Source organism: Macrobrachium rosenbergii, chromosome 14, assembly GCF_040412425.1.
Source record: "Macrobrachium rosenbergii isolate ZJJX-2024 chromosome 14, ASM4041242v1, whole genome shotgun sequence".
NCBI classification, from domain to species: Eukaryota; Metazoa; Arthropoda; class Malacostraca; order Decapoda; family Palaemonidae; genus Macrobrachium; species Macrobrachium rosenbergii.
The window spans coordinates 41,609,928-41,627,270 of record NC_089754.1 but is presented as its reverse complement, the minus strand read 5'-3'; the positions used below and the strand labels follow the sequence as shown (position 1 = coordinate 41,627,270).

Below are 17,343 nucleotides of genomic sequence, written 5' to 3'. Positions count from 1 at the left end.
TCCACAAATAAACGTGGTGGCGAAACACCATGGTGACGTCTAACACCAGAGATAGTAAGTTAATACAATCTTTGCTAGCTAATCGGTGTCAGTACGGAAAAATAATAAACCTACGCCTTTTCAAGAAAGAACCCGCAACAAGTGCATTGGGAACACGATCAACGCTGCAATCAGTATGAAAAGTACTGCTAATCAATTTCGCCAAGGGGAGTGCAATGCAGCCTCTATAAACCGTAACATGCCTACATCTTTAACGGCACCACCGACGCTACCTTTCGATCGTTTCTCCCCATCGCCCCCCACCCCCCGCCCCTTCACCCCATCGCCACGAAAATAAAGAAAAAAGGAGAGGAAACAGCAGGAAACCTTTACAAATGGAGGCGGCCAACACACTCCAACATCGCCGCCATTAAAATAAAGTGATCAATTATCGACCAGTGCGTCATCCCGACCTGTTACCCTTTTGATGTCTATCACTTCACGGTACACGTTCTCAGGTGTACGTTGTACTTGCCCCTCCCTTCGTCTGCATTTACTTATCATCCAGTTGAATATCAATGTCTTACCTACACCAGGAAGCGGTGCAAGTCTTAAAAAGGCAAATTATTCATTAAAGAAACTTCGTGTTTCAAGTATTTAAAAAGTACGAGTGTGTGAACTGAAAAAAATAAAAATCTTTCATGTTTAATTCCCGGGTTTCACTGGACCTTCATTTAACCGATGTCTCATTAAGATTATGCAACTAGTATTACAAGTTAATCATATGACTCCTCCCTTTCTCTCCTTCTTCACTGGCTGTATCTCTCTCAAAGCTTTTTCTTTAGTGGCACTGAAATGTTTCAAGGCAACCTCGTCCCTCCTCAAATCCCTCAAGACAAATACTACTACCGAGATCGATAGCATTCCTCCTTGACTTCCAAACAGTTCTGGTTATGAACTGGTCCTATGCTCCCTGTTCTTTTCCCTTTTAACTCATGGTTCTTGTTCACCAGTTCTTCTGAATATCGTTATAACGTCGTTTGATCTGTTAATATGACTGATTCCTATAAGCTTTAAGGTTCCTATTGACTCATTCTCAGACGCGTGCATTCCCTCATACTCTTTAGACGGCTACTATGGACTCCCCGAAACAAAACTTCCTATAACAGTATTCTATTGCAACTCTTTTGTCACCACTGATACGTATTACAGCGTTTGGCAAGGCACAGCAATATGGCCTTCTGTCCAATCTTTCTACTTAACGACACCCTCTCCCTTTGAAAACAGATTAACAGCCCTCAATCTAATCACTTTGTATCAGCTGACATCCGTGTCTCTGCCAGCCCTCTTTCCTTAGCTCACACTTGTTAACAAGATTCTCCTCTACCAGAGTCTCTTTCACCCTTTTCATCGAGGGCATTCTTCACAAGGTCTTTTGTCATTGCCACTCTTATAAAGATGAAAGCTTTAGTCCCTTACTTGCAACGTCCCTCTGAAGGTCACCCACGCTTCGCTCAATAACGAAATAGCAAACTGAATGTGAAAGGTACGCCCGTCAGAGATTTGGCGAAATCGTTCGAAATTAACAGAATCATCATATATTGCTTTCCCTCTACTCCAAACTATCCTTAACCGTCTCTCTCTCTCTCACTCTCACACACACACATCGGTCGGAGATGTAACATCATTAGCAACGTCTTGGAAAGTTTATACTAAACATGGTTCAGACCGGATGTCCACTATACAGCCCCTGATAACAAAGTTTTGATCCAGTCATTTCCCGAGTTTGGGGAGAGGACTGCATGGATCTTGACGCACTCGTCCTCCTGCTAAAACCTGTCAACCCGTACACTGAGCTTTGTTCTCAGCTGATCTGTCGTTCACTTACCTACGTATGTCCACGTTCAAATAGCTGAACCAAGTTACTTAAGTACCTCACCTAGTTGATGCTTTATTGAACGATGTCTATGTTCTCTCCATGCACAATAACTCGACCACTGCCCGTGGGTATTAGATTATATCGTTTTGTCTTTTTGTCTTTTCATATGCATGGCACACAACAGGCTTCTTACTCGCAAACCATGAACCATGAATGGATATTATTCTACTCACTCCCTCACTTTTCTTGTTCACTTTATAATGGAACTGTCTGGGCGTACAAGAAATACACAGTAATGCAAACAAGTGCTGAATATTTTATCAAAAGCTGTACAGGAGCTTTCGTTTGACCACCACATTTCTTCAGGTGAATCTGCTTTGCTCCTTTGATGCCAAAGAAAACCAATGGTTTCATTCTATCCATAAAAAAGTTAATGACATATTTGATGAAAATAAATTTGGCAGTTTTAAGAGGCCACCACTGCCCCTTTCTAGATCGGTTTCAATATCGCCCTTTGCCGCTTGTTTTCTTCACAAAATCGGTGTCGGCGACCATACCTATTGTGACGCTTGTTTATATGAATAACTCTATCAATCTTCGTACGGAATAGGATGTTCTTGTCAGTGGAGACCATTCCCCAAAAAAGACTTATTCTTAAACGCGAACAATTACTTGTTGTCTCCCGTTATCAATACTAGGTCACTAATTCTGCCCACTTTTCATTACATAATCCGTGATAAACATAACAGATACTTTATTAATCTGCACGTGCACAAGTAGTCCACATTTCTGTATTATTATTACAGATGTATCCATAAAATAAGTATGTTATATACTAGAACGACAACATATTCCATCTACGATTAAAACTGGAAATTATTTGGAAATGATGCATACACATCGATTTATATATGCATAAATACATATATGCGTACTGTTTGATTTTAAATCACGCAAGAGGTAAAAGCGTGATGATTAGGCTATGCGAACAAAGTTACAGCCATGAAGGAAAAGTGAAACAACTGAGCTGCTACGTACTTTCGTCTTATTACCAAGACATGGTCACAGCAACTGAGTAACTGTATAAATACACACATACATATATATATATATATATATATATATATATATGTATGTGTGTGTGTGTGTGTGTGTGTGTGTGTGTGTGTGTGTGTGTGTGTGTGTGTGTGTACGTACATAAAATGATGTTCATCAACCAGCCTCAACACTGTGAGCATCAAAATGGGGGTGTAGGGGGAGGGGGGAGTTTAACTACGCAACACTGAAGATAATGTTTCCACGATAAGCATCGAGTTAAGTAGGTCGCATCACATTTAAGGAACTGTTATACATAATCTGATCAAATATTACTGAGTCTAACAAATTTGTATACTCAATGACAGCATCTCTTCGTCAGCGAGATGCAACTTTTATATAAACGCACAAACACACAAACACACACACACACACACACACACACACACACACACACATACACACACTCTTAACACAAGCATGTACACACTATAAAAGAGGAAATGGGCATTCAGAGTTTTCGGTCAGCCTGAGATGGCTGAGAGAGAGAGAGAGAGAGAGAGAGAGAGAGAGAGAGAGAGAGAGAGAGAGAGAGAGAGAGAGAATAACCTCAGAAATGTAAACAGTCTCTCAAAACCTGGGATCACGTTCCAATCAGTTCAATTTACGCTGGGTATTATTCTGAATTGCCAAAAAAGGAAAAAAGATCACATGCTTTACAACAATAGTAGAATAGCTTTAAATCGATGGCGCATTGATCCGAGTATCATGTAAGGTAACATTACAATACACACCTGTTACACAATATTTCTTGCATTCAACCGAAAGCTTCACTGATCATGCAACCACTTGTTACGGCTTCTGCCCATCCAAGGTCCTCTCGACGAGTCCAGATATAGCAGTTTGTACTCCACCTCGGTCGACCCCCGGTGAAAACAAGACCTTTATCAACAGTTCAGGATCCACTAAGACTGTACGAGTTATAACGGTATCGTTAACATGTGTAAATCAGGCAAACTAAAAACATGCAATCAAATAGCTGTTTCAATATACACAGATATGTTAGTGTTCAACCGTAACCACGCATATAACTATAATTTTAATCATCATCACTTCAAAGAACGATACGTTTTAGTTCGGTTTGTTCGTTAGCAGGATTAAGCAAAATGTTATGTGTGGATTTCAACTAAAATTTTACCAAATGCTGGCCTTACGACTTGCAACAAGTGATTAAATTCTGAGAGATTTGGAAATGTAATTTTTGGGGAGAAAGGGACCTTTGTGGGGCGGGGATTGACCGTTTCCAGTAGTCCAAGCTACGAAACAGAAACCTTCACGCGACTACCGTAGATTCTGCTAACCAAAATTAACCCAAGACTGTAATATTTACTTGGAGGCCAAACAATTAACTGCTTCTGGACAATAAAAATATATCATCACGATTGTTGAATGTTATCGGAGGTATTCGCTTTCGAATGCTTTTTTTCTATCTGTTCTTGTTTCACTGCTGTTTTTCGAATCATACCTAACAACATGACAACACGAAATTCCAAGATGCACAGTAAAATAATTCTGTGCAACTAATTTTAACTCCCATCATAAAATAAAGTTGACAGTTCACCCAGGTATGTGTTTTTTTTCTACTTAAATCCATTTACAGCGTATTTTCCTCCTCAAGATGAAAGATTACATGCCCCTTCGTATGTGTTTTGCAATGAGAATATAGAAATTAATCTGTCATACCAAATTCCTATGGGTAGATTATATCTATTCAAATGAAGTTATGTGAACTGCCAGTGGTAATGTGTCTTGCTAATAATATATACCTGGTGGACAAGGCCACTTTACAATTCGAATCAGTTCCTCGACGGACGAGTCGGTAGAGTTCTCGGCTAGCACTCTGCTAGACCCGAGTTCGAGTCTCCGGCCGGGCAATGAAGAATTAGAAGAATTTATTTCTGGTGATAGAAATTCATTTCTCGCTATAATGTGGTTCGGATTCCACAATAAGCTGTAGGTCCTGTTGCTAGGTAACCAATTGGTTCTTAGCCACGTAAAATGTCTAATCCTTCGGGCCAGCCCTAGGAGAGCTGTTAATCAGCTCAGTGGTCTGGTTAAACTAAGGTATACTTAATTTAACTTACAATTCGAATCTAGGTTTCTCCTTTCGAAGGCCATTTTGAAAACTTGACTTTTAAGCATTCTTTAAAGTCTTCCTCATTTTACACGGACGTTTAATCTCCATTTAGAACCTACTGCTGGATGGAATTCGTCATGAGAAACCACATTATCATCTCTCTTCCATCCCGTGAATTTAAAGATCATAATTCCTCAATTTTGTCATGCACTGCATTCTTGTATGACACCTACAATGAGTCATTCAGCTATGTGGTTCGATGAATTACGTAACACCGGAACCGGTCCCAATTGAAGCAGCCTTTGAAGGAAATCTAGTAACATGCGACCCACTAGCTTTGTTGCAGAAAATCCTGATACCCAGTGGCTGCTGTCTGGTATGCCAACACTTTTAATGAATGACGCAAAAAGCTCTAGAACTTGCCAATCACGATGACGTGGATCCGATCACCTGCCTACATGTTTTACTCTCATGGCATACAACATCAGATGCAGTATCATTTAAAGACATTCCGAACTTTATACCCAGTTGCTGTCACAAAAGAGACCTCATGATAACAAGAAAGTTTTTAATATCTCCAGGTGAGTCAATATTACGCATGCTAAGATATCGAATTTTTCGACAAGAAATTACAATTAGCGTACTTTCTAATGATTCTCGTGAATTTTAAAACCACTCATTGATCTGATCTTGCCTAATCTAAGCTAAGTCAAACCTACGTTTTTACAATGCTGTAAGTTATCGAGGAGCAAATTTTTATTCTATATACTTATTGCTCTAAAAATACATATTGACTTTCACCCATGTCATGTTATTAGAATTACCATGACACAAAGTATTTCTTCTTACTCTCTAACTCTCTAACCCGGAATCTTGTATTTTCTCTCTAATAACATACAAAATGACCTTAGCGTCAAGAAGAAATTCGGACGACATCGTTTTTCTCCTGCAGGTCCTTTCCCGATTTGCTCTGGAATTTGCCGTATTTCTTTTTATATAAACATATTCGCTCCTAATTTATAAATCGAAATATACCCCTCGATATTCTACTTTATTCTCTTGGGACGAATTCAACGTTGCTGCTTCATCCGTCGGTACCTTCCAATCAATAACTTCAATTCGCAATAAACTACAACTTACTACTTGCCGTCGGATTTTTATCCTCATTGAAGTGTCAAATCGATGAAGTACAACCCAGATAGCATTACAGTATAATGTGACATTTACTACAAAATAAAATTTCCACCTATTTCGATTAATTGTAGTGTTTGCTCAAAATGTTTGAATAGCAATGAGTTCTACCTACAATGGGATGAAAAAGTATATAATTCAAAAGAAAAAGACAGCAGTACGTCCGTTTCATAAAAGAATCAAATTCCGTATCATCTTCATAAAGTCCTGCATTGATAACCAAAAATCAGTAAGATGGGAAGGTCCGGTAGATTTTGTTTAACACAAACCACATAAGCGATGTAAAAGAAAGATGTTAGATTCAAGACACGTGAGATGGGAAGGTGAAAGAGAAGTAATAGTTGAAATACTTTTGCGAGTTTATAAAATAAAATAAAAAAAAATACGACAGAGCCAGTAAAACTTTCCAGAAGGAGAGAAACAAATTAAGAACAGAATCTAAAATTAGTGCACACAAAAGCCAGTCAGTAATGAAAAATCTGTCAATCTTCTGAGACAATGGCCCCATGGCCCTTTATGTGAAGAAAATAATGAATAAGACAGAGTTATGTAAAAGAAAAGTAGAGGGAGCAAAGCAATTATAAGCAGTCTTTTCATTATATTCAGCCGCATTCAAAATAAGGTGATAGTTACATTCCAAATGATGGTAACACACCCACCCCATCACCATGAATAAAGATATGACTGAATTTCAAATGTAACATGTACGACTAGGAAAATGGATACATAAAAATAAAAAATATACATATATACCAAAATTATACAAAATACTCGTAGTGTAAACAATCTGTGACCAACTCAAGAAAAAATGTCTGCAATTTTCTCCTCCCTTGAAACAAAGATCCTTTGCAATCTGGTCCTCTAAACTGACCCTTCCAATCAGCAAAACAAAAGTTATGCATCTGTCATTACCATACGGATGGATATGTGAATGTCTCCTATTCATATCTTGGACCCAAATGGATAGGAACCTGTCATCCTCTTAAAGGATTATTTGCAAATCCATGTGATCTTTTGTGCAGCCATAGATAATAAAGTTTTCCCATCCTCAAACACGCATTTTTTTTGTGGATCGTAGAAACAGCTGATTTGTCAATAGTTCAACTCCCTTCAAGAGCCAGGCTCTTACACACTTTCTTCGACTCAACATCCATACCACACTTCTACACTTGAGAGACTACACTGAAAACACTTAAATATAATCAATGTTTTTACCATTCATTAAGAATAACAATAAAATTACATTAAGTTTCACCTGATTCTCGGCACATTCAATCATCAAAAGGTCTTTGGCAATAGCCTAAAGTAGAAGTAATGAAAGAGATCAGAGAAGGTTATCAATACAAAGATCATTCAGTGATGACAGATGCTACAGTATGTATTCCAAGCTGTACAGAAGTCATATGTAAACAATACTCCGTGAATTGACCAATACCCATCCCAGCACAGCAACACTGTCTACAGAATGAACATCTTTCAAAAAATCAGGTGATTGTGGGAGGTCATACCCAGGGCTGGGAGTAAAATCCATGGCAAAGACCCATTACGCAGCTAAATAAACAATACCCTCCAAGCAATAAAGAAGAGCAAAATGAAGTGTTCTTTTTTTGGCAACCTTACCTGCCTTTCAAAGCAAGAACCATTCATTTCCTGAGTACACCCAACACAAGAGTGAATATAAATAATTTCCTACAGAAATGAATGTCTGATCTTAAAGAACGACAGGACAACATGGTTTTGAATTGAAATAGAAGTAAAGGAAGTGGGTATTCAACTGTCCTAACCTATATGTGGTCTACTCTAATATGGGGCAACTAGACAAAACATTTCCTGCTATGAATGCAATGGTGAGTGGAAAACCACTACACCAGTCTGCACCAAACAAATAAATTACTGTAAAGTAAAAGTGGTCTTACTACATCCCCATACCCCACAGCCTTGGCTTTGTTACTGGTTATGCCTTGAGAAGTAACAGATGCTCACAGGTATTATGTACTGACTTATTATTCTCCTTAAAGAGGGATACTGCACCATGAACTGTGCTTTATTCTTTAAAACTATTGTAAAACAAGTTTTAAAATACAAATAAAAACAGGAACAGTAAATTCTACAATTATCCTACTGAATAACTTATTTTAAAATTCAATAATGCCGATAAGAGTTTGCAGTTTTGTGACCTGAGAGTAACATAAGTGAAGAGGGCTTAGGTGGAACATGTTAGGGGTAGAAGGTCGAGATAAAGTCAGGGAGGTTCTGGAGAGGCGAGGTTCAGGATAGGAAGATGCTATCGACAGAAAAAGCTGGAGTAGCTGCATCAAAACATCTGACCCTCTAGCTTAAGGATCACAGTAGGAATGAATCAAGATGCCTACCCACTACAGTGCCATTCATGAATCAAAACTTACTAAAGTACCATGAAATACATACTATAAAGTAAGTGATGACAGCATCTGTTCCAAGGAAAATCCATAAATCAGATGAGACCAACAAAATCACCAAAAACACCTAATTAGATATGAAACCCTCAATTTCATTGTCAAGAACCCTATGAATGTATATGGAATCTCCAGCTAAAAGGACAAGAATACAAGGATGGCTAAGTTCCACACATTTACAGCACATTTTACGTTTGCTCACACCAAAAGCACATGCAATTTAACAAGCACACAAGGCTCCTTAGATGGAGTTTTAACCAGGCCAATAGTGAGCTCCATAAGGCATGCCACTATTTTTAGTGATTCTTAGTCCAAAATATTGAAGACCTGAGAGCTTAAACTTCCATTAAATAGATAAAAGGATAAAAAATTAGTTTTGGAAGCAATGAAACAAATCAAAATTTGTAACCGTTCATAGGCCAAAGAAGAAAAGGTTAACAGATTATGGCAAGTAAGAGCTGCTGTTCATAAACAAGCAAGACAAGCAAAATCAACATCTCTACATCATTTGCAATATTATCGTCACTTAAAAAGAAAACAGCTGCAAGAAATGGAGCATGAAATAACTAAAACCATCCGATTCAAATAAGAGTGATTGAAAAGAGAAAATTTTGTAACTGAAAAGAAACAGAAAACCGCTGCAAGAAATGGAGCTTGAAATAACTAAAACCGTCTCATTCAAATAAAATTGATTGAAAAGACAAAATCTTCCAACTGAAAAGTAGCAACTTTCCAAGATGGAAGATACACCTTATGGAAAAATAGCAGTCCCTCTAGAAATACAGAAATTGTAGTCAAAATGAAAAATTACAAAATCTTTAGTTTTTCATCATGGAAAGGTAGAGGTGTAATAAATTACAGTATGGTTTTTATATTTTCTTATAAACAACAGTCTACGCTATGGCTTTTGGCCAAGATTTCAAAAGAAACTAGACTCAGCTATGATCTGAGGTACAAGAACCAAAATTTCTCCTGTCCATAAGAATACTTAGTACTGCTTTTATCGCATCAGAAGCAAATAGATGTACTGCCTACACCTTCATGGCAATGAAAATTTTAAACATGGAGACATTTATTGTAATCTGACTATTTATCACATCACCATTCATTACAAAAAAAAACGGATATATACCTCAGTAATATATTTTCATATATGTACAGTACTATAATTTTAAAAATCACGAATATATACAGTATACAGTACAGTACTATAATTTTAAAACACGCTACAACCAAAAGCACAATGTTATGGCAAATTTATGAACCTTTCTTAGAATGGAACTCTCTGTAATATCCTAATCGTCCTTTCTTGAGAAGTTCAATGGAGCAATGAAGACTACTGGCTATAGGCCTGACATTTTTCCTACATTCTCCTATCATACAAGAGCCAAAGTTGAAAGAAATAAGCAATAATTACATGACCTTGAATACAACTAAAAATCTACGACTATGTGAATCTTCATTGCAAATATAAAACATCATATAGCCTAAATGCAGACCACAGAAACAGTGAGTTGCCCATATACAAGTATGAGGCCACAATCTCCATAAGAACTATTTTTGACATTTTATCAAATAAGTCACCTATACTTGGCTACTCTGTATAGATATGTGTACAGTACTGTACATATATCTAAAACTATCTATGTTTATGGTGAATGCATTTACTTGAATATTCAAGAAGCTATGAACATGTACAGTACTATACAGTACATGTGAAATATCATCAACTACGTATAGGGTCTTTCAGGTTAATTTTTAAGACTACCACCATTGGGTCTCATTTGATCCATCTGGCAGGCTCCATTTCTCAATTTCAGTTTATATTTTTCTTACATATAATTCCTTCCACATCATTGCTAATTTTAGTATATATATCAGTAAAATTTTACTTTAAACCATTATTGTGATTGTACTTGAAAATATCTTTTGCTATATTTTAGCGAGTGCTTTGAATATTTCTAATGTTCATTTCACTAGCAAAGACCTAACCAACCACAACTACACTAACCTAACCTAACTTAGGTTACCTGGCCCTTACCCTAGTGCATGATATTAGTTTGAAAACATTCCATTCATTTACCTTAGTCTAAAAGAGACCTATCAATGGGATTAAGGACCTTGTATTCACTCATTTTATATTTTCCCCCACCCGAAAACCCGGCTTTCCCAATGTGGTCCCCCCAAATTAAAGAATATAAGGGTGGGGTCTACTGTCTCTAAAAAATACTCAGTTAACAACAGAGTATTTTTTAGAGACAGCAGACCCCACCCTTATGTCAGAAACATTTAAAGTACACATTAAAACATACGAATATGACATTTTCAAGTCCAAAATGCAATACTGGTTTGAAGTAAAATAATACTTATAAGTCTTTAGTCTTTTCTTGAATATTAAATTTTTCACAACTTTTAAATCTTTTCATTTATGAGGCATTTCATCGAATAAGATAGTCTATTTGTCATGTATTTTTCAAATTTTAGTTACATCCACACTTCATTAATTTATCCATGTTATTATAGCCTATGTATTATTTCTGGTGTTATATTTCTGCATGATGTTGATCAGATTTTTTTGTCATATCACAAATTTCAATAGGTATTTAAGCTCTAACAGACTGCATGTTCGAAAGGTACTACTTAACTCTATATTGCGGATGAATTACGGTATCATCACTCTTAAATACTAGCTTTTAATAACAACACATTAACTTTCCTGCTAAAAATCTGCCATTCTAAATTGTAACTGCAAGTAAGGCTAAGCAAGCACAGGCCCAGCTATTTTAGCTTAGGCTATAGCCAATGGATTAAAAAATAAAGCTGATATTTTAACATTATGGTATTTCCACATTTTACTGAAATATAGGTCATATCCAGGGCAAACTGGCCTTGACTACCAAGCAAAATACAATACAGTACATGCCATTTAATATTAGGCATGTTTAGGCCTAGGCTAGGTTACACCACGTTCAACGTAGTACTGTTTACCTCTCCACTACAGACTAGACCTAGCTGAAGCCTGACAGAGAATAAATTATGTTCGTCTCACTTTACCATACCATTTACTAGTAAGTTTAATCTTTTATATAAGCGTACGGTAAGTCAGTCTTGAGCTGCGTTGGTCTAGCTACGCAAAGACGTACCGTAAACTGACCATTTTGCCTCAGGCTATTTGACCTCACGTTAGGAAGTCAGCCCAAGTACCGCATTCGCACCTAAGGCATCGCGCATGACATGCACAGCAGGCCCAATTTATATATTTCCCTTGGGTCATTTCCCTCGATAAACAGTGATTAACTGACATTTCCCGGGCTAACCCGAATATACCATCCACGAGCTTCAGTGATCTGAGCATTGGTCTAGGTCTATTCCTTCTTCATTGCCCAACGACACCTTAAATTCTAATGAAAGCATCTCACCTGATCATTCTTTAATTCTTCTGGAGTGTCGACAGTACGCTGCCTTAACTCGCTTTCTTCTCCCGAATCCATTTTCAGGATAATATTGCCTAGCAATCACACACGCACGCACCACAATACGTTCAATCGGTTCACTCTCTTCTGTCAACAGTCAATGACAACAACAACACTTGCCCCAAGTGGATCTGTCTGCTGGACACGAGCAATTTATTTTGACCAGATTCGAGGCGCTTTGGTGCCGTTCTCTCTATCCATAAAGGTACAGTGGCGAGGTTACTCGGTACAGCTCATGCCGGAACTTTAGAAATATTGAAGCATTTACGCTCAAGAAATGTTCCTCCTAACAATTTGCGCAGGATATTTTCTTTATACAAATTATTTCAGTTTCATTCAATCAATACAGGACTAAATACAAGTTTCTTTCCGTTTATCCGCGCCTATTTAAGCTTTTTGCAATATTAACTCATTTACACTAAAGAAATATTCTGCCCATCGATTTACCCAAGATATTTTCTGTTAACAAATGATTTTCGTAATATTCTTTTAATATAGTACTAAATACAAGTTTTCTTCCCCTTTATCTACAGAGAAAATACGAGAATATGAGACTCGTGTACATCTAGCGATCCTAAAGTTATTTTACTGTTTTTTTTTTTCTCTCTCTCTCTCTCTCTGTGTGTTTACTGCACAATAAGCCATAGTCTCATACTTTAATAAAGAAAGTTCTTGGTTATCAAGAAAATCATTGAAAGAAAAATTATGTAAAACATGATGCAGCAATCCAAAATTTTTTTCACCACAAACACATGCAAACACCCCTTCATATCACGTTGAAATGCATATACAGTATATACATACATACATACATACATACATACATACATACATATATATATATATATATATATATATATATATATATATATATATATATATATATATATATATAATATTATATATATACATATATATCTTTTCCTCTTGTAAGGTTATCTTCCTAGTTCTCAACAATTCTTAAACCAAGCTGATGCTGGTGCCCATTTCCAGCTGGGTTGAATAGTGGGAGGTAGGCTGGAATTGATCCATGGTCCTAGCAAATGTAATCTAATCATTGAACCTCTCTGCTACAACGCCCACTATAGTGAACTGTGCCTTCATAATGTGGGTGGTATGTCTCTACACATACACAAACATGTATTTGGATATGCGTGTATGTATAGCCTATGTCTGCGCACTTCATGTGAATGTTCCCTTGAAGGTTTGTCTAGGAAGTCTTGGTTGTGATCCAAAACTGTTAGCTATTTATCAGGCACATAGTTTGCTGTTTAAGCAACAGATGTACAGTGGGGCTAAGTGATATATACTTAATACATTTTCGACTTACTCTGGGATCACACTAAGACGTCTCGTTAGTGAGGCAAACATCTTATTCACTGAACCATGAGGTGCCACATCGGTTATCGCTACCAGCGCAAATTCCCGGAGTCTGATTCTGAGCTAGCTAGAATGCGCTTGGTAATATATATATATATATATATATATATATATATATATATATATATATATATATATATATATATATATATGTATGTGTGTATGTGTGTGTACATATATATACAGTATATATTCAATAGTAGCAGTTTGCCTGCTCACACATCTTTCCTTTGATTGGTAATGTTACTGTTGAGGAACTATAAGCATTTGGCACATATCCTGTGACTATCTGTGGGAAGCAATCTTATCCGTTAACTAGCACTCATGGTTAAAAACAGACGGGGCAATCAGCAGATAGTTCTTTACGCATAGTTTAATATAAGTAAGAAATAACACCAAAAAGCAACCGGCTCTAAATAGAATGAGACAATTCAAAGGGATACGAAATCTTAGTACGTTAATAGAAGAAGCTAATAAAGACACCATAAAACCTCAATTAAACGCAAAACATGTAAAAAGACAAAAACCATTCACCACCGAAGTCGATAAAAACTCTGTCTACAAGTGCGTCAGTGATTCCTCGTAGCAGCCTACCGTAAGCAAATCGTATGTAAAGTATTTCCGTTATGTAGTCTACAAACAAATGTTACGGTCTGTTTTACAAGTGAGATCCTGTATCAGCAAATGGCTGATTTACTTTATTAACAAAAAAGAAAGTATAGGTGGATGACTGCTACCAGACCTCAAGCTGTCCACAGATTCAGGGTTTAAAGACTGTCATGAGAGGAATGGTATCACCATTTTATTAAAGTAGCTAACAAGGAATTCTTGTTTACAAAACGGATACGGACTCTCACCCTCACTTAAAAATAAATTATGTAATAAACACACCTTCACATGGCCTTGCAGGGTTGGCTCGTTCGCTCGCTGGAACGTCGAATTCGTAAACAGGCATGCGTATTACATTACTTCAGGTGAAGCCACCCGTGGTAAAATGAATTGAATTAAATATAGAATTTAGGTCAAAGGCCAAGCGCTGGGACCTATGAGGTCATTCATCGCTAAAACGGAAATTGACAGTAAAAGGTTTGAAAGGTGTATCAGGAGGAAAGCCTCGCAGTTGCACTATGAATCAATTATTAGGAGAGGGTAGAAAGTAAGATGGGAGAGAGAATATAAAAGGAGGTACTGTAAAAGGAACGAAAGGGGTTGCAGCTAGGGACAGAAGGCACGCTGCAAAGAACAGTAAGAAATGCCTACAGTGCACCGCATGAGGTGCTCTGACGGCACTACCCTCCTACGGGGGCCACCCGTGGTAAAATCGGGATGAATCGTCAATTGCAATGCGCAATTTTTATTTTGTGGTCTACTTTAAAAGAAAAACTTCTCAGAAAATAATTTTACATTAAAATTGCAACTTATTTTTCACCTTTTATGGATAAACAAGTACTTGTGTGGCAGCCTCTTTTCAGTACTGTATTATCTTTGTAATCAACTATTTAGATTGTCGATAACTAAAATGGAAATCAAAATTTCATAATTTTAATCGCCCACGGCCCAGCTTCCAAATCTACTGCCGACATGCCTTAATGACGATACATTTAAAACTGAAAGAAATATACCATAGTAGAATATGGCCAAATGCAGTGTTTGCAGCTCTTAATGCCTTTTGACAGTAATTACGGTACACATTCAAAATAGTAAACATCGCTTTGTGCGTTAAGGTAACTAATATATGAAAGAACATCAAGAATGTTAATTTAAAAACGGACAATCAAAAACAATAAGATTTGGATTATACTATTTCAAACAATCGTCACTTCTATTTTAGAATTTTGCTGGTATACACTGTAGGAAAGTTACCTCAATAATGGACATCCCTACAGTTAAGTCAATTCATTTACAGGGTTTAAGTATAATTGCTTTAAGAGAGTTGTAACACAACTATGTTTACTTTATGAAATATCAGAGGACACATTGATGTCTTGCATGTTTTTGTTATTGACGTTTATGTTCTCAGTATACTTGAACATGTATACTGTAACTACCTTACTCTTGTATTTTTAGCTGGTTTGGTCTCAGACACACACACACACACACAAGAAATTGCTCTTCCTTCACTTCACTTTTGTAGCTCATAGACAATAAGTGGTAATGGGTAACACAGTTAATGCGGTACTTTGGTTCCCTTATGAACCATATCATCCCATCATCTGGGTGCAAAGAAAAGCATATGGTAAATAAAAATAGTCTGGTTCTTTAATCCTCAGGCCTTAAAGATGAGCAAGAAGGCCACATCTACAGCATGCCCAAAGACCTTTCATCAAATCACTTGTTCCTGTGGAACTGTGACCAGAAAACTTTAATTTCACTGCTTTTCTTTAAGTTATTAATTGATGATGCTACTTGATGAAGCAATTGGAATTCCATTTGACTCTGGACCTGGTTGCTTTGCCCACCCCAGATAACATTCCTTCAACCAAAAACTACTGTTTCTTAAAACTTGCTGTTTATTTTCTTCTTTTTCATTTTCTGTTAGAAATACCACTTCAGCTGTGCAGAGTTAAAGACGGGAAAATCCAACTAGGTCAAATAAACATCATAAAAACAATAAAATGGTATATTTTTTGAACGTCAAAATATTTTGTAAATCCTTAAATATCTGGATGAACAATATGCTGTATGAGGTAGTAATTCAAAATAAGCTATTAATAAAATTAAATTTAACATAAAAACATCTGAATAAATAATCAGCAATGAAATAAAATATGTCTCTCTTATGAAATGAATCTTTAAAGTAGCTTATAAAATATTACAAAAGCAATTTACCTTTTGAATGGATATGAAGAGTAACTAGATTGAAAATTTTGAAACATCCTCCCATAAAAAAAGGGTAATTATATAACAGACAGCATACTACATCCTACAGCATACTATTATATGCAAAATAAAATCAGATTGCATCCTACTGATGAGCAAACCTTTTCAAAAACCTCAAAGATGCATCGTTAATTGTATACCTGAACTCTCAATATACTGTGTAAAAAGGTTAAACCACAAAATATCAGTTGCCACAAAAGCATCAGACTTCCATACAAGGGTTATCAAATACTTCACAATATCTAAGAATTTTCAATATTTAACATACGAATCATTACTGTCCTGTATCTTAAATTTCCATAGTACTATACAATAAGACAGGCACAAGGAGTCTTTTGCAAAGGTCACCACATTCTCCTGATAAGTTTCCTACATCTGCCTCCTCATCAAACATCTATCATTGCCTTGGTTGCTGTTCCTCTTTTCATATGCTTATAGTCAGTTGCATCAAACTGCCCAGAAAATAAGACTGGCCCTGATCCCACAACTCATACTTATTCCACAATATATCTCTTCCTCAGTGATCCCATTTAAAACTTAGTGTTTTGGTAAAACCACTCAGTCATCCTGTGTTTATCTTGTTCACAGACTAACGTGAACAAGATAAACACAGGATGACTGAGTGGTTTTAGCCTGGGCCTTCCCATGACTCTGATATCCTCTATCATTTACATTCAGCTGTCCAATTTTGGTAAAATTATAGTGCAACAATGGGATGGCTATAATATTTCTCCACTATTTTTCTACTTCACTGGTGTTTTTTGTTGTAAATCCATCATTTCTTTGTTAAAAGGGATGACCAACCAACTAAAAAATCATGAAAGTTCAACAGAAATAAATAAAAAATGTTTAGAATAAAAAAATAATGTATGGTAGAAACAATTCAGCACCTGCAACAGTTGACAATAATAATAATAATAATAATAATAATAATAATAATAATAATAATAATAA

The 17,343-nt window shown here is 36.5% G+C and overlaps 1 protein-coding gene across 1 annotated transcript in view; it reads right to left on the bottom strand.

The window, feature by feature from the left end:
- The window catches only part of Cds (CDP-diacylglycerol synthase), a 60,576-nt gene extending 48,283 nt beyond the window's left edge, over positions 1 to 12,293 (bottom strand). The window contains exon 1 of the mRNA XM_067116656.1: positions 12,076 to 12,293. Within this exon, the coding sequence (XP_066972757.1) occupies positions 12,076 to 12,147 (72 nt within the window). The 5' untranslated portion in view covers positions 12,148 to 12,293. The remainder of the gene's footprint in view (positions 1 to 12,075) is intronic.
- Between the last annotated feature and the right edge of the window lie 5,050 nt (positions 12,294 to 17,343).